At 34.8% G+C, this 19,312-nt stretch overlaps 1 protein-coding gene across 5 annotated transcripts in view; it reads right to left on the bottom strand.

Annotated features, from left to right (window-relative positions):
* The window catches only part of LOC124361723 (anoctamin-7-like), a 168,653-nt gene that overhangs the window by 17,029 nt on the left and 132,312 nt on the right, over positions 1–19,312 (bottom strand). For all 5 annotated transcript variants that reach the window (XM_046815657.1, XM_046815654.1, XM_046815656.1 and 2 more), the window contains 5 exons: positions 16,139–16,307; positions 15,325–15,490; positions 14,130–14,387; positions 12,852–13,072; positions 378–573 (listed from right to left, as the gene is read on the bottom strand). In XM_046815657.1, coding sequence (XP_046671613.1) covers positions 378–573; positions 12,852–13,072; positions 14,130–14,387; positions 15,325–15,490; positions 16,139–16,307 — 1,010 coding nt within the window. The remainder of the gene's footprint in view (positions 1–377; positions 574–12,851; positions 13,073–14,129; positions 14,388–15,324; positions 15,491–16,138; positions 16,308–19,312) is intronic.

The following is a 19,312-nucleotide window of genomic DNA, read 5'->3' as shown; positions in this document are numbered from 1 at the left end:
GTGCTGAATTACAAAGTTGTCCAAGACATGGCCCTAAGTGTCATCACACTGCATTCAGTTGAAATTATTTAACAACACAACTTATTAAAGTATGCCTTAAACTGAAGTATGAATTTAAAAGCTATGCATATGTGTCATACAATTTTGACAATATAAATAGCCATCGTGTAGAAAAGAAGTTATATCCTAGATGTCTGTTAGGCGATAGGCAATAGGAAAATTTATTTAAATCTACCTAATATTAAGTAATTATATTAAAAGTCCTATCTAAAATAACATAATTTTTGTTGTATAATTGTTATACAGACTATTATAGATTTATCAAAAATGTACGAGCTAAAAACCTAAGAGTTCAGTTAAAGTGAGAAGATACATACCCCATGAAGTAAGACGATAGGCAAGGTTTTCATACATTCTACTCATAAGCATGATGATGACCAAATTAACCACTGCACCAGACACATTGGCAATGCTCTGAGCCTGAGAGCGGAATGTTTGGTTTTGGAACAGTGGCATGGATATTAACACTCTGTAGATTATCACTGCAATTATGAAGATGATAACTAATGATATCTGTAACAAAGAGTTAGTATTGTTATCAGTTGAAAATATTCAGTTATTTACTGTTATTTAAAAACGTCACATAACAGGCTTCACAAGGTTGCAAGCGAAATGTCAAGTCTACAGCTCATTACAGTCTCGAGAAGTCCTGCAGTTATAGTAGTAAAAGGGACAATCAAACAGAACAGAAATGCTTACATCCCCCCATTAGACAAGAGAGATATTGTGTTAATCTACTACCACGGTTGAACACTCACCACATAGAACTCAGTCTTGTAGTGGCAGGTAAGAAGTTTCATGTGAAATGTCAAGTCTACAGCTCATTACAGTCTCGAGAAGTCCTGCAGTTATAGTAGTAAAAGGGACAATCAAACAGAACAGAAATGCTTACATCCCCCCATTAGACAAGAGAGATATTGTGTTAATCTACTACCACGGTTGAACACTCACCACATAGAACTCAGTCTTGTAGTGGCAGGTAAGAAGTTTCATGTGAAATGTCAAGTCTACAGCTCATTACAGTCTCGAGAAGTCCTGCAGATATAGTAGTAAAAGGGACAATCAAACAGAACAGAAATGCTTACATCCCCCCATTAGACAAGAGAGATATTGTGTTAATCTACTACCACGGTTGAACACTCACCACATGGAACTCAGTCTTGTAGTGGCAGGTAAGAAGTTTCATGTGAAATGTCAAGTCTACAGCTCATTACAGTCTCGAGAAGTCCTGCAGTTATAGTAGTAAAAGGGACAATCAAACAGAACAGAAATGCTTACATCCCCCCATTAGACAAGAGAGATATTGTGTTAATCTACTACCACGGTTGAACACTCACCACATGGAACTCAGTCTTGTAGTGGCAGGTAAGAAGTTTCATGTGAAATGTCAAGTCTACAGCTCATTACAGTCTCGAGAAGTCCTGCAGTTATAGTAGTAAAAGGGACAATCAAACAGAACAGAAATGCTTACATCCCCCCATTAGATAAGAGAGATATTGTGTTAATCTACTACCACGGTTGAACACTCACCACATAGAACTCAGTCTTGTAGTGGCAGGTAAGAAGTTTCATGTGAAATGTCAAGTCTACAGCTCATTACAGTCTCGAGAAGTCCTGCAGTTATAGTAGTAAAAGGGACAATCAAACAGAACAGAAATGCTTACATCCCCCCATTAGACAAGAGAGATATTGTGTTAATCTACTACCATGGTTGAACACTCACCACATAGAACTCAGTCTTGTAGTGGCAGGTAAGAAGTTTCATCATGTGAAATGTCAAGTCTACAGCTCATTACAGTCTCGAGAAGTCCTGCAGATATAGTAGTAAAAGGACAATCAAACAGAACAGAAATGCTTACATCCCCCCATTAGACAAGAGAGATATTGTGTTAATCTACTACCACGGTTGAACACTCACCACATGGAACTCAGATCTTGTAGTGGCAGGTAAGAAGTTTCATGTGAAATGTCACGTCTACAGCTCATTACAGTCTCGAGAAGTCCTGCAGATATAGTAGTAAAAGGGACAATCAAACAGAACAGAAATGCTTACATCCCCCCCATTAGACAAGAGAGATATTGTGTTAATCTACTACCACGTTTTGAACACTCACCACATGGAACTCAGTCTTGTAGTGGCAGGTAAGAAGTTTTCATGTGAAATGTCAAGTCTACAGCTCATTACAGTCTCGAGAAGTCCTGCAGTTATAGTAGTAAAAGGGACAATCAAACAGAACAGAAATGCTTACATCCCCCCATTAGACAAGAGAGATATTGTGTTAATCTACTACCATGGTTGAACACTCACCACATAGAACTCAGTCTTGTAGTGGCAGGTAAGAAGTTTCATGTGGAAATGTCAAGTCTACAGCTCATTACAGTCTCGAGAAGTCCTGCAGATATAGTATAAAAGGACAATCAAACAGAACAGAAATGCTTACATCCCCCCATTAGACAAGAGAGATATTGTGTTAATCTACTACCACGGTTGAACACTCACCACATGGAACTCAGTCTTGTAGTGGCAGGTAAGAAGTTTCATGTGAAATGTCAAGTCTAACAGCTCATTACAGTCTCGAGAAGTCCTGCAGATATAGTAGTAAAAGGGACAATCAAACAGAACAGAAATGCTTACATCCCCCCCATTAGACAAGAGAGATATTGTGTTAATCTACTACCACGGTGAACACTCACCACATAGAACTCAGTCTTGTAGTGGCAGGTAAGAAGTTTCATGTGAAATGTCAAGTCTACAGCTCATTACAGTCTCGAGAAGTCCTGTAGTTATAGTAGTAAAAGGGACAATCAAACAGAACAGAAATGCTTACATCCCCCCATTAGACAAGAGAGATATTGTGTTAATCTACTACCCACGGTTGAACACTCACCACATGGAACTCAGTCTTGTAGTGGCAGGTAAGAAGTTTCATGTGAAATGTCAAGTCTACAGCTCATTACAGTCTCGAGAAGTCCTGCAGATATAGTAGTAAAAGGGACAATCAAACAGAACAGAAATGCTTACATCCCCCCATTAGACAAGAAGATATTGTGTTAATCTACTACCAGGACGGTTGAACACTCACCACATAGAACTCAGTCTTGTAGTAGTGGCAGGTAAGAAGTTTCATGTGAAATGTCAAGTCTACAGCTCATTACAGTCTCGAGAAGTCCTGCAGTTATAGTAGTAAAAGGGACAATCAAACAGAACAGAAATGCTTACATCCCCCCATTAGACAAGAGAGATATTGTGTTAATCTACTAACCACGGTTGAACACTCACCACATAGAACTCAGTCTTGTAGTGGCAGGTAAGAAGTTTCATGTGAAATGTCAAGTCTACAGCTCATTACAGTCTCGAGAAGTCCTGCAGTTATAGTAGTAAAAGGGACAATCAAACAGAACAGAAATGCTTACATCCCCCCATTAGACAAGAGAGATATTGTGTTAATCTACTACCACGGTTGAACACTCACCACATAGAACTCAGTCTTGTAGTGGCAGGTAAGAAGTTTCATGTGAAATGTCAAGTCTACAGCTCATTACAGTCTCGAGAAGTCCTGCAGTTATAGTAGTAAAAGGGACAATCAAACAGAACAGAAATGCTTACATCCCCCCATTAGACAAGAGAGATATTGTGTTAATCTACTACCACGGTTGAACACTCACCACATAGAACTCAGTCTTGCAGTGGCAGGTAAGAAGTCTACAGATGAAATCGTTCTCGAGATATCTTGCCACATGATGAATTGACATTATTGTTTATTAAGTAGATTTCATAGCAGAGTTCAAATAATGTAAGTTGTGATGTACTAGGGAGGGTAGGTACTACAATGCAAGAGTGCGCTGAAGTTGAATATTGTCACTGACATTATTTAAGATTGAATTTCCATTCCAGGCTATTATGAATAAAAATATCAAATGTTAAAATCTCATATAATTATATTGTACAAAGTTTGTTTATAAATTTATTTATTCTAATATTCTCTCATTGCTAACTCAGCTATCCATAAGAACAATGCAAAAATGTTCGCTAACGCTCAGCCAAATCCTATGGAGTGACATGCGCCTTTATCAAACTCTGTGTTGCCTACATGAAAAAGAAGCTTCATGCAGAATTTCAAGTCTATAGGTCAGCTTGTTTCCGAAATACTGAATGTAGAGATAGAGAGACAGACATAAGTAACACTTGCTCGGCCCCTTGAGTGATCGGATTTGAATGGAAAGTTATAAGTGAAGTTCCTTATAAGTCTTTTATAACTAGTCAAATACGGTTAAAATGCATTCACTCAAGTTTAATGCTAGTCTTACCGTAATTAAATATATATGCCCGAGACTCTGCTCTATTACAATGTCATCAGGCAACTTTCCTCCATAAAAATATTTTCCATATGAAGTTCATGCAACTTTCGGTTAAATGTTTTTTTGTAGGAGAGGCTGATCCGCTGTTAAGTTTTATTCTGTCCCTACTCATGGGCCACTGGTGGTCCTGTGCCAGGACAAGGTCGATGGTATTGGTAAAGCTATCGGCACTCCATAATAATCCTAAGCTCAAATATCCTTGCATGTGTAGGGAGGGCAATAGTTTTAGTCCTGGATTTTGGCTTATACAGTTATCAGTAAGTGTGCTCAGATAAATTATACTTTCATTGAATGTTCATAATCTTTTTGGTTAAAGTCCACAGTAAGGCACAAGTAAGGCCTGCGACATAACTTAACACAGCATTTATCCATTTATTAAAAGGCAACCTATGAGTGGTTAATATGTGTTATTACAATAATCCAATTACATTTAGGTCAAGATCTATAAACTAAAAAGGTTATGTATGGAAAATGTTGTCACACTTAAGTTGCACACTGCATTACCCTAAAGATGTTTAAGAATTTTAATCGGTTAAGATTTATTTAATCAAATTTTGGTTTAAATTCATACTGATGTAAAGTTTGAACGGTCTTTAATAATCATCATGAGACAAAATATATTCCATAGAATATTCTCGCCAATTGCTATAAACACTCATTTATAAGTAAGGCGTCCAGGATGTTTAAGTAGTAATCGGTTTTGGCTATGAGACCCTCCTTTTTGTTTGCAAAGGCAATCATCGTTATATTTAACACTGGTTTTATGCCTGTGATAATCTTATATTAAAAATACATACAAGCACGAAATTCTTAGATTATTAAAGGAAAAATGCTGTTCGTTCTTGTCTTCTCTCTCTTGGCCCTGATAGCTCTCTACCTAGAGACTGTCAATGTCGACTTTCATCTACACCCAATTAAACTTTCGTACAAAAACGTTTAATTTAGTTTATTCCAGCACTAGTTATCAAAAATTTCGATTATCATGATAAATTAATTCATTTTATAGTACTTTGTTCATAATTTATTCTTGCAATTTTTCATAATTTAATGTCTAAAGGAACAAAATAAATGAACAGAATTAATTACATTCACGTTAGATTACCTACAGTATATTTTATGTTTTTTGTGTCATAAGCATACGCGAGTGACACAATTTTCGAAAACTTGTTTGGATCATATTTCTTTAAGATATCGTAATTTTGAGAACTTCGAAATTGCTATCTTTGATATTGGGTTAACGGACCACTGTGCAATCGGATTGTCTTTTTTGGCTGATAAAAACCGCAACGTAAATACAAGAGATATTAAAAATATTTTAAGTTCAAAAAGGGTTACCAATTTCGAAAAACTAGTAGACGACCTTCTTAGTGTTAAGTGGGATAGTTTGCTACAAAATAACAATATCGATGTTAGTTTTCAAAATTTTCTCAGCAAAAATTACTGATTGCATAAATTTAAGTACGCAAGTTACAACTATTAGTAATAAACTGGCTAAGGCTAGAGCGATTAGTCCCTGGATGAATGAGGCGCTACTTAATCGTTTAGAAAAGAAGAAAATTGCTTTACAATCAGTTTAAAACGCTCCCCTTACAATCAAAATCTCAGGAGCTACTTCACACGTTTTAAAAATAAACTTACAATTGACCTCGACGAGAGAAAAAACCGGTACTATGCTGAGAGCTGTTTCACAACTGCGGTGGCCGTCCAGCGAACAGTGGCGCTTGATAAACAGTTTATTAGGAAACAAAAAGCAACCAATTGGTAAAATTACTCTTCAAAATGGCCGCACTATTGAAAGTGAGGATGTTATAGCAAATGAATTTAACAACTATTTTTCGAGCACCAAATTTATTTATCAGAATCTAGGCCAAAGTAATGAAACGTTTACTAATTTACAAAGACAAAATCAATCAATGTTTCTTTTTCCTGTAGACAAAGATGAAGTGGAAAGTACAATTCGAAGTATTCAGAACAAAAAGTCTTCCGGCTTTGATAGCATTAATGTAATCTCTTTTAAAGAAAATAAATCATGTCATTTCTGACCCCTTAGCCAAACTTAATCAATATAAGCTTTGCTACCGGAGTGTTCCCTACGGTTTTTAAAGAAATCAATAGTTGTGCCAATTTTCAAGGGCGGAAATCCAGAATTGTTAGAGCAGTATAGGCCAATCACACTGCTCTCAATTTTCTCGAAACTGCTGGAAAAACTTATGAGAACAAGATTTTTAAGTTTTCTTTATTCAAAAAAAATTTTTTTCTAACAATCAATTCGGTTTTAAAAAAGGTAAAAGCACAGAGGACGCGATTGAAAAACTTATGCATATGGTTTATACAAAATTTAAATTCTGGCAAAAAAGTAACAGGCTTATTTATTGATTTCAGAAAAGCGTTTGACTTAGTCCGTCATGATTATCTTTTAACAAAACTAGAAGTAACCGGCATTAGAGGCCCTACACTAAATTGGTTTCTAACTTTTCTTCAAAATAGAGAACAACAAGTTTCGGATACGCAACGTTTTGAGTGACATAAATTTAAGTAAATATCGGCGTTCTTCAAGGCTCAGTTCTATCGGCAGATCTCTTTTCCTTCTTTATTAATGATCTCTTATTAGAAAAGTTTCGTGGAGAAATCATAGCATTTGCCGATGATATTGCATTCTTGTATTCGTCTGAAAACTGGGCTACAATTAAAGAGTCGATAATTCATGACTTAGCTTTACTGAACAATTGGTGTAACAGGAATGCAATGGTAATAAATGCATCAAAAACAAAAACAAAAATTTTAAAACTTTGATTTGACTGGTTTTGAATTTGACTATGAGTTTAAGTACCACAACAATTGTTTATAGATGTACAAAATTGTACCTGCGAAGTTATTCAACAAACACCCGAAATTAAAATACCTTGGAATTTTTAATTGACAACAAAATAACGTGGAAAAGTCATATAAAATAAATTACACGCCGAAATCAGGAAATCAATTCGAACATTCTATTTCTTAAGAAATATCTGTGACATAACTTGTTTTAAGATCACTGTATTACGCGTTTGATAAACTCCCGCCTTCAATATGGGCTGCAGTTTTGGGGTGGCGCCTTATGATAACTTAATTAATAAACTTTTTGTGACCCAAAAACACTTTGTGAGAATTATGCTTTTTAAAAAACAGCGTGAACACACTGACTATCTTTTCAAAACATCTGCAAATTTTACCATATAAAAAACCTTTTTGTGTTTAAAGTTCTTCAAGCATTTTTCAAAAAGAGCGGCAACAGTGGAACTGAAAATTTGTTTTATTCAACTCGAAGCACAGTCCGCCGTTTTTTTGTTAGACCAAAGGTAAACAGATCATTCTTTGTAAAAACATTTGTATACTTAGGTCCAAAATGCTTCAATCTTTTACCTGATAATATAAAACAAATTACTAGTTTTAAATTGTTTTCCAAAAAGGTTAAAATTTGGCTCAATAATATTGACGATTTAGGCATTTTACTGTATATTGTTTCCTAACTTTGACTGTCTAGCTTACGATCTAATTTAGTATTAATCTATATTGTTATAAATTTTGTATATCTTTAATGTGATGCTCTTCAATTATTTTCTCTTTAACGGTGATATAACTGTAAAGTAGGTGCAATTATTAAATATGGTTTTTTTTCGTTCTCTTACATACTTATTTTTTATTATTATTAGTTGGTATGCGCTACAGAAGCCGAAAAAATAAAAATGTTAATTTATTACGGAAGACTACTAATTTAAGTTGTAATTATGTTATAATTAAATTACCAAAATAACCACCGAATACTGGCAAATGGTGGTTATTTGCCTTTTCCAAGTTGTCATCTTATTATGTAACATAAATGAAAAAAGATGGAAATAAATATATTCTATTCTATATTCTATTCTATTCTTTTTAAGTAAAAAATTACTTTGTAATTTTTAAAACTATTTGTATCTTTAAACTTAAGAACCTTATGCAGAATACTCCTTTATCTTATTATTTTATAATTTAAATTCAGAACCAATGAAGATCTAGTGAGTAGTAAGTGCTTTAACTAGGTTTAATATGAGCTAGTACGAAATACGTACTAATGTAATATTTTAGTAAGGTAGACAAAAATATACTGAAATCTGTTTGTAACTGAACCTAGACCACCTCGTTAATTTGCAAAACTGCCTGTTATGTTGGTTTCTTATTCCAACAGAGAAATCAACACAGTCAACAACCAATTATGCTATTGTACTAGAGCATGAGTGACTAATTGGATAGTATGGAAATTCCAAGGGCCTCCTTCAACTCCTTTTATTAACGAGTCATGTTGTGTTCTGCAGTTACGTAATTAATTTAAATATAATATTTTACATTTTGACAAAATATCTCACCAGGATTTGAAAAATATTTCAAAATTGCAAAAATTATTTGCACTGCACAGGAGGAGGAATGGGGTCAATAAAAAAAATAAAAAAGAATAAACTCAACCACAGTGTTAAGCCTCTTCAGCGTATAAGCAATTAATCATTAATAATAATAATAATAATAATAACAATAATAATAATAATAATAATATATTATAAGATCTTATTATAAAATAAATAACTATATACATATATGCTTCATTGCAAAAATACCACTTTTTGTACCTCAAATAAAAGGTAGCCTACATTGGATTGCACTAAATACGAGATTTGCCCTGTATCTTTGAGAAACAGTTTTACTGTCACGCATCTTAATTTTAGTCGCACAAGACAGTGATAAACTACAAGTACTGTTATAACCTAAACTTTAGCAGAACAGTTACGGAGAATATCTTATTTTAAAAATATAAATAATACAAATAAAAACGCTTTTTAGCGTTTCCTTATAAAACGATTTTGTATTTTAACATATAAAAAAAAAAAAATACTTTACATTAAAATGATAACTACAATAATAGTTTAGATATATATATATATATATATATATATATATATATATATATATATATATATATATATGTGTGTGTGTGTGGATTGTATTTTCAAATGAGACATCTCCCATAACTGTACGACCAAAAGTAAGGGTCTACAAGTGTTTAAATTTTAACATCGTTCTTATTGGGTAGAATCAAGATTGACGCATGTACAGTTGGCTATTAATGATGAAGGCTAATTTTAAACTTTGTACGCTTAAATTTTTATGCTATATAAGAAAGTTAAAAAAGTATTCAGAAAAGGTAATAGCCTACAAGAAAATACACAATTTTCCAGTTGCCCAGTTGATATAATTGTATGGAACATACGCGAAATGTAGGCACGCCGAACCACGTTAGCTAATTGGAGACCCCACAGGTTTGAGCGGGAACACTAACAAGAACGGAAGGATCAGCAGGATACGAAGTGTAACAAGATGGGAACCACATTTGGGTTAACTTAAATATCCTGTTGCCTTAGACCTGAGGCTGTACTCTAAAATGTTAACTTTAACTCTACAAGTAATACTTATTGGTGATACATTTAAGTAAGAGAGTTACGAAGCCAGTTTAGAGACACCCCAAACATTCTCCTCACATTGCTCGATTAATGCGATATTTTGTCATATAGATGAAACTGGATAGAAATTACAAAACTTTATATCAATCAGGCTTACATCAGCATTCTATTTTAATTAATTAATAGAAAGCTATTGTGTTTACTAATTTAACAGCAGAAATATACTCGTATGAATCCTTATCACAATTTCATCACTAGTTAAACTTATAAGTTTAAATTCGTTTATATGAGCCTAGTTTTACTCTAAAATCATTAAGTATTTCAACTTTGGTAAACTGTAATACGTTAAAAACACAATTTCATTATAACATTACTACTAATTGTCCAGGAGCTTGTAGAGCCAATTAGCGTAGAATAAGCCCACAACCTGTCTTTCTTTTGTAGAATCGAGAGAGTAATTCCCCTGAGAAAGAATTTCTTTGCTAGGCGAGCTAGTTGGGTATCAAAGGTAAAATGTATGACAACTGTTTTCTGCGGTCTTAACACACTTAAAACCAACAGCCAAATATGTAAATAAATGTTAAAACAGCGCCAGCTTCACACACACACACACGACTATTTGGTTGAAATCCTCAGATATATTGCGTTCAGTCTGTATCTGACGGTAAGTTGTAAGTTTGTAAAGTCAAGGGAAATATGATCTGGGAAGAAAATACAGTCTGATATTTATAACTCTTTCGATACCTTCCAGTTTCGACCTTTACAAAAACTAGTGTGCTTAACGATCGATTCCTTCTTCAGGAGAAATTCCTGTACCGATTTCAGAGTCAAAGTTAAATATTCTTCATTGTCATTAACCGTATATCCATGCATGGGCTTGCGTCAAAATAACCATTCAAACATAGTATTTAATTTATTAATGACTAACATGGTACATGACACAGTAGTCCTGTACATAATAAACATAGTGTGGACAGGGGTATTTAATTTGGGGTTGTTTCTGAGACTGTATTTAAATTGTGGTATAAGAGACTGAAAAATGCTACGCTTCTCTTTAAAAACAAATTAATTTATAAAATATATGAATGTTAGGATTTTAAACTTCTTAAAAATAGGTTTTCGATACTCTCTTTGACGAATTTCAGCAATAATCTGCAATACCTTAGTTTGTAAGATTAAGATACAATTAGAATTAATTCTTTCTCATCCCCAGATTGCCACAGCGTATGGGAAAGTCACAAGATAGTATGCTGTAAGAAGAACAGATGTATTTGTGAAGTGTGCAAGCCTACGCAGTACAAACATCCGTGATACAATGTTTATATGTGAGGGACAATTAAAATTCATGTCAACAGACAGACCCAAGATCTTATATTTTGTTAATATTTTGTTCAGAAACGACTCCCACGTTATCGACCAAACACCGATACTATTATAGCGCTTCTCTGTGATTGTGAAATCTAGTAACTTGGTCTTACCAGTGTTTATAGTCAAACAATTTTTCTATAAACCACTGGACAATCCTATTGGATTCCACACACATATTAACAAAGGCCTCCAAGGCCCGATACCAAGGCCTCACGACATTGACCGTCTAAAATAAGTAACGTGTAGTCTGAAAACAAACACAAATGGGCATCTGCTACACAACCCCTGTAATTGATGTAAAAATGAATAAATGAGATCCGAGAATGGAGCCTTAGGGGACTCCGGCACTCACTGTTTACACATCAGAAACACAACGCCTTAAAGTAAAACCATGTACGAGAAACATCTAACTACTTCTCAGCGTTCCTTAAAGTATGATGAAATAAATTTCTTTGCTGCACCACTCACTCCAATACTCTCGATTTTATCCATCAGAACATCATGGAAACCATACTAAATGCCTTGCGTAGATAAACAACGACACCTGAAGCAGATTTAACTTTACCCAGAGCATTAACTAGCTTATAATAAGTGTGATCATCGCACCGACAGTTCATCTACCTTTGACAAACAAATCCAAAGTGATTGTTGAACAAAAATTATTTTGATTAATAAAAGACCACAACCTAATAAGGATTGTTTTTTCAAAACTTCAGAAAACTTTTGATAAAAAGAGATTGGTCTAAACTTGTCAGGGGCATCCATTTTTACTTTTTTGCGGGAGGGTTTTATGTTGACAGTTTTAAAGCGTTTGGGAAAATACCACTGAAAACATTAAGTGAATAAGTGGATTGATTAAAAATTCCCATCATGTCTTCAGTAGTATAGATGATATTTCATAATAACCTGAATATTTCTTTCGTTTAGGGGCCCTGATTGTATCTTGTATCTCTATCTTGGAACAGACGATAAAAATAATGAAGAACTGTTACCACTCCCATTTAAATACGAACTAAAGGTATCTGATGAAGTCAAAACATTTGGAGCAACGTTTATAAAGAAATTATTGAGAAAGTTCTAGACATATTTTGGATCACCAATAACAAGGCATTCCAATTTTAATGGTGTTAGGAGCACAAGAAGAAACCTCTTCCTTGCCTTATTTTCATTTATTATTTCCTATATCGTCTTGACTTAGAAGAAGTATTTATTTCAACAAGCACTTTGGATGACAGTGACTGTAATACTGGCTCTATACTCCCGCTTTAAGGATAAATATTTTTGTCTTCTTGCGTCGGAAGAATCCAAATATTTAGTCAAATAATACCATTGGGCAACTTCATCATTAAGCTTCAACAGATCATCACTTAAAAACAACTTGCCAAAAAAGGTACTCCTAAGAATTCTAGTTTTCTTCTCTGGAAACGCCTGCTCAAAACAAAAGGATAACAAGGAATCGAAAAGACAAATTTTATCGTTCGATTGAAAGTAAAGCGAGGCCGTGTGCTTACTCAATACAAATCGGTTTTAGGCATCTAGATATAAGTATTGTATCGTATTTTTGCTGTAATTGAAACAATGTAAATGAAACATTACCATCAGGAAGACTATGCCGATTCCCGCAGCCACTCGTTTATTCCTGAGAGCTTTCGGGAAACTGGGCTCAGGAATCCCAGTGACAGGGTTCCTCTCGAAGAAAGGCGCTCTCGCGGCAAATTCAGGCCTAGGGCGCTCCTCCTCGTCCTTGAACCCCATGCAGTCCCAGTGGTGAGCCAAAGAAGCCGATTTTCTCTTCCAGTATTCCAAAAATGTCACGGCTGCAATGGGTTCTCAATATTACTGTTTTATAAAATACCTCAAAAACTCATATCATTGCATTAAATATTCTTCTTATGTGAAAATAGTTTCTTCAAGTATTATTATCTTAGCTGAGGAACAAGTAAATACAGTGTAACATAATGAACAACACCAATTTATACTGAACGAGTATGAAGCATCGATCTCGGTATTAATGTGCCCTCCAGTGTAGTTAGTTAGTACACCACAATACTCGTATGTACACTAAGATTTATCCTTTAGTAAAATTACTAATTCATGACTATGCTAGGATAGTATAGATTGTATTTAGGATAGTCAAGGACAAGTGTATTTAGTGCAATACACTATAATCAAAGAAATCGCTATTAAAGTACAAATATAATTTTCTATTATTATTGGAATTTGTACTATTGTGGATCAAACCTTATTGATTTAATACAATCAGCTTATTATACGTTTATATTTTTGGTAGTTTTTAAGTGTTAATTTAGTCAAAAGAATTCGATAATGGTGACCATCTTAATGTGTACAACAGCATAAGTACGGCGTTAAAAAACACAAACACTCTTACGCTCTAGATACTGTCAATCATAATCGTAGAATTCTGGGAGGTTTCTCGGTTAAAAAAGTTTTAAATATATAAAAATTCTTTGTTTGACCGTTCGAATAAAAAAAAACAAGGCTGTAAAGTGTTTTACAGGTTTCAAATTATTTTCATACAGCTCAAATTTAGTTTTGTAATATCAATACTAAGCACAAAGAATGAGGGCATTTATTTGAAACTTATTGGCCGAATTCTGGAGTTAAACTGCTGTCTCTGTATGGGAGTAACAACGGGAGGTTATTTATAGTCAGAGATAAAAATGTATTTATATTGATTTAGTTGTCATTTATAATAAGTTTGAGTATGATATAACTCTAGGATATGCTAACTTACTGTTGTGATAGCCTATCTAATTTTACATAATTTTTTCAAATTTTAACTACATATTTCAATCCAATTATAAATAATATTGTTAAGTTTAAAAAGTACAAGTTAAAAGTGCGCACACTCACCCCAGAAAGAAACGAAAACAGCGTAAAATACAGTTCCTGGGTGGTCGAACAAGTAGGCAATCTTGGCATCATCACAGACATCACTGAGATCCCAATATTTGCAGCCAATCTTCTCGTCACACAGAGGGCACATCTTGTAACTACCCCCGCTGTTACACACTTCCAGCGCCAAGCGGTTGTTGTTCATAGTGAACACCCCGTACAGGAACACCAGCAACCCCACCATAGCTGCCGGCAGCAGCCATCCCGTGTAGAAACCTGTCACACATTCACATCATTATTCACACCTGAAGTACATCATTCTGAAGCACCGTGACTTCGCAAAATCTAGGTCAATACACATACCCTATTTATTTAACTATTACCTTTATTCGTGTACTGAGTTCTGTAATACACTTCATATGTAAATCCATTAGCACATCAATAAAAAAGTAAAATTGCATTATAATACTAGGTGTAGATTGTGAGGAAGCGTGTTCTGCAAACAGAACTCATAACACTCTCAAAACACATAATTATATGTGACACACACACGCCCACGCACGCACGCACACGCACACACACACACACACACACACACACACACACACACACACACACACACACACACACACACACACACACACACACACACGATTTCTGTTATTTATAAACTTTGAGCTCTAGCTTGTGTTCAGCTGTTTTCAATTAGAAGCACACGACTGAGATTTTCTGATTTATGGTACTTTAGATTCAGAATGTTTATAGAGCAGCGGTTTTATGGTTCTTTAAAAAGATTTTACAGATTTTCAATCCCAAAAGTGAGCTCCCAAAAGAAAGGGGTTCCTCGCTCACTATATAAGAGCGTTAAAAAATACTTATAGAGCTGTCATGCAATACAAAGAATACATAAAGAAATAATAGATCTAAAATGTGCGAATAATTGTGTAGTATTTGGGAAGAATCTGATATTAAAATTAATTCTAATAAGGTAATGTTATTCCGTCTTGGTTTTATTTTTTCCTTTTATACATACTGGTATGTCAAATTTTAAACGTTCTGTATTCGCATAAAGAAATAAAGTGGAACAAACAACAAATTCCAGCTTAAAAAATATTACTAATTAACAATTGTTTAAAATAAATAAAATATTTGTTCAAATGAAAAATTTTAAGTATCAAGTTTATACTTTACTAATAAGAGTTGAATGCCTTACCTAACCAAGCGAAGTATATTGCTATCTTTTCCCCGAAGTATTCTCGGATGTGGTCTAAAGGTTGGTACTTGTACCATTTCCCCCACCGAGCCCAATACTCGTAGAGAACCTGTCTGGGGTTTAGAGGTACCTCACTTCCTTTCATGTTTTTACACTCATAAGGACCCTGAAAAATAAAAAATAAAAATTAACACAAAAGATATCCTGATTAGAATTTGCACTTTTCTATTTTGTCAAACGAACTCAACAAACATACCAGATTTATTACCATAAAGAATGTGCATAATTAGTAAACATTACGTCTGATTTATTCGGGGATTAAGAATTAATTAAAAACCTATTACAAACTTTGCTGGAATGTTAAAAAATGATGTTATATTTGAGTTGGATATGAAAATAAAACAGTCTCTTGGACCTGATATTCAAACAGCGTGTCGGTGCTTTTTCCAAGTTTACATCTGCTAATCGATTAAGGTCAAAAGTAGCTGCTTTTAAATTTGTAATTTAAAGTTTGTTTAACTTTCAGGTTCTTTAAGAGACGTCGAAAAAGATAGGTAGTAATTAACTTACCAGAGCTTCTGCTAGTTCATGTAAAACGAATATGATGTACGTTTTAGATAAGTCAAGGATATTCCCAATTTATTATTTTAAAATTATGACAGTATAAAATTCCATATCAAGAGCTATAGCTATATACATGAATTAGTCTGGACACACAGCTACCTTATATTGCAAAAAAAATTAATTGTATAGGTATTTTACTTTTAATAAATTGCTACTGTTTGTGTTGAACACAGTGGCACCTTACACTTACATCATGAAGAGGAAATGACGAAGAGAAGACTCCTTCGTCTACCAACCTATCGATCCCAACTTCCCCTTTCTTCTTCTTTCCAAATATGGCAGTGGATAAGATTTCATATACGATTCGACTTCTCTGGACGTTACTGAAAAATGTATCACGGTTCTCGCTTCCAAGGAATCTGCAAATAGCATTATTACGGATGTGTATTAAAACTCTCTTTATAAAAACTCCAACATTGAAATTTTTATAAATATATAAGTTCTCTTATAAAACTCGTATGTGTAATAGTTTTAGTTTATGGAAATACATAGATTTTACGAACATCTGGGTAATATATTAGCGTCCAGACGAACACAGGATGTCATATTTTATCGAGACTGATATAATAAAATACACATGAAATCTTAAAAAGTCAATTCTAACAAGGTTTATCTTAACAAGGTCAAATTCTGCTTCTGTTATCGTTTGATTAAACCGACAGAAAATTATTATTAATTGTAAAAATAATATATATATATATAAATTCAATAAATAACATTTAAATAAGCAACACTAGAATTTGAATTCAGTGGAAATTTGAAAGGTAATATATTTATTTTGACATTTTTGTTTACCTTTACACAGTTAAAAATACAAGAAATGTCAACAGAGTAACGCACTTAATAAATAAAAATAAATAAACATTAAAATAAATAATTACAAGATACAAATATTCGACAGTAAAAATAAATAAAAAAAGGTACAAAAATATAAACGTTTGTAGTAATGAGAAAAGACAGCTATTCTCAAAACTAGGAATTAATTACTGCTAAGACGAGGGGGAAGACGTGCAGCAGTTGAACATCTGAGTCATCAAGTAATGTTCAACCATGGATTTCTTTTAATTTTACGGCGTTGTGGAAATAAAAACCAACACCAACGGCGGGTAGGCGGACTGCTTGCAAGGACAGCATCGCTCAGCAGTCACCCATCCAAGCAGCAGCCACGCTCGACAAGACTCGGTTCTCGGGATAGCTGCCGTACCCGTCACACTGCGATATTGGCAACTAGCAAACTAATTGTAACAGTTTTTATAAAATATTGTTCCTGAGGAATTCTTGCTATTTTAATGTTTATATGCAGAGTATTGCGGGTCCTGAGTGATTACGAACCCTAATATTGTTGCTGAGGAATTCTTGCTAGTTTAATGTGTTATATGCAGAGTATTGCGGGTCCTGAGTGATTACGAACCCTAATATTGTTGCTGAGGAATTCTTGCTAGTTTCATGTGTTATATGCAGAGTATTGCGGGTCCTGAGTGATTACGAACCCTAATATTGTTGCTGAGGAAGTCTTGCTAGTTTAATGTGTTATATGCTGAGTATTGCGGTCCTGAGTGATTACGAACCCTAATATTGTTGCTGAGGAAGTCTTGCTAGTTTAATGTTTATATGCAGAGTATTGCGGGTCCTGAGTGATTACGAACCCTAATATTGTTGCTGAGGAAGTCTTGCTAGTTTAATGTTTATATGCAGAGTATTGCGGGTCCTGAGTGATTACGAACCCTAATATTGTTGCTGAGGAAGTCTTGCTAGTTTAATGTGTTATATGCAGAGTATTGCGGGTCCTGAGTGATTACGAACCCGAATATTGTTGCTGAGGAAGTCTTGCTAGTTTAATGTGTTATATGCAGAGTATTGCGGGTCCTGAGTGATTACGAACCCGAATATTGTTGCTGAGGAAGTCTTGCTAGTTTAATGTGTTATATGCAGAGTATTGCGGGTCCTGAGTGATTACGAACCCGAATATTGTTGCTGAGGAAGTCTTGCTAGTTTAATGTTTATATGCAGAGTATTGCGGGTCCTGAGTGATTACGAACCCGAATATTGTTGCTGAGGAAGTCTTGCTAGTTTAATGTTTATATGCAGAGTATTGCGGGTCCTGAGTGATTACGAACCCGAATATTGTTGCTGAGGAAGTCTTGCTAGTTTAATGTTTATATGCAGAGTATTGCGGGTCCTGAGTGATTACGAACCCGAATATTGTTGCTGAGGAAGTCTTGCTAGTTTTAATGTTTATATGCATGCAGAGTATTGCGGGTCCTGAGTGATTACGAACCCGAATATTGTTGCTGAGGAAGTCTTGCTAGTTTAATGTGTTATATGCAGAGTATTGCGGGTCCTGAGTGATTACGAACCCTAATATTGTTGCTGAGGAAGTCTTGCTAGTTTAATGTTTATATGCAGAGTATTGCGGGTCCTGAGTGATTACGAACCCGAATATTGTTGCTGAGGAAGTCTTGCTAGTTTAATGTTTATATGCAGAGTATTGCGGGTCCTGAGTGATTACGAACCCTAATATTGTTGCTGAGGAAGTCTTGCTAGTTTAATGTGTTATATGCAGAGTATTGCGGGTCCTGAGTGATTACGAACCCGAATATTGTTGCTGAGGAAGTCTTGCTAGTTTAATAATGTGTTATATGCAGAGTATTGCGGGTCCTGAGTGATTACGATTACGAACCCGAATATTGTTGCTGAGGAAGTCTTGCTAGTTTAATGTGTTATATATGCTGAGTATTGCGGGTCCTGAGTGATTACGAACCCTAATATTGTTCCTGAGGAAGTCTTGCTAGTTTAATGTGTTATATGCAGAGTATTGCGGGTCCTGAGTGATTACGAACCCGAATATTGTTGCTGAGGAAGTCTTGCTAGTTTAATGTGTTATATGCAGAGTATTGCGGGTCCTGAGTGATTACGAACCCGAATATTGTTCCTGAGGAAGTCTTGCTAGTTTAATGTGTTATATGCAGAGTATTGCGGGTCCTGAGTGATTACGAACCCGAATATTGTTCCTGAGGAAGTCTTGCTAGTTTAATGTGTTATATGCAGAGTATTGCGGGTCCTGAGTGATTACGAACCCGAATATTGTTCCTGAGGAAGTCTTGCTAGTTTAATGTGTTATATGCAGAGTATTGCGGGTCCTGAGTGATTACGAACCCGAATATTGTTCCTGAGGAAGTCTTGCTAGTTTAATGTGTTATATGCAGAGTATTGCGGGTCCTGAGTGATTACGAACCCGAATATTGTTGCTGAGGAAGTCTTGCTAGTTTAATGTGTTATATGCAGAGTATTGCGGGTCCTGAGTGATTACGAACCCGAATATTGTTGCTGAGGAAGTCTTGCTAGTTTAATGTGTTATATGCAG

Source organism: Homalodisca vitripennis, chromosome 5, assembly GCF_021130785.1.
Source record: "Homalodisca vitripennis isolate AUS2020 chromosome 5, UT_GWSS_2.1, whole genome shotgun sequence".
Lineage (NCBI taxonomy): Eukaryota > Metazoa > Arthropoda > Insecta > Hemiptera > Cicadellidae > Homalodisca > Homalodisca vitripennis.
Note: the sequence above shows the minus strand (reverse complement) of the source record. Positions and strands in the feature narration are given on the sequence as shown.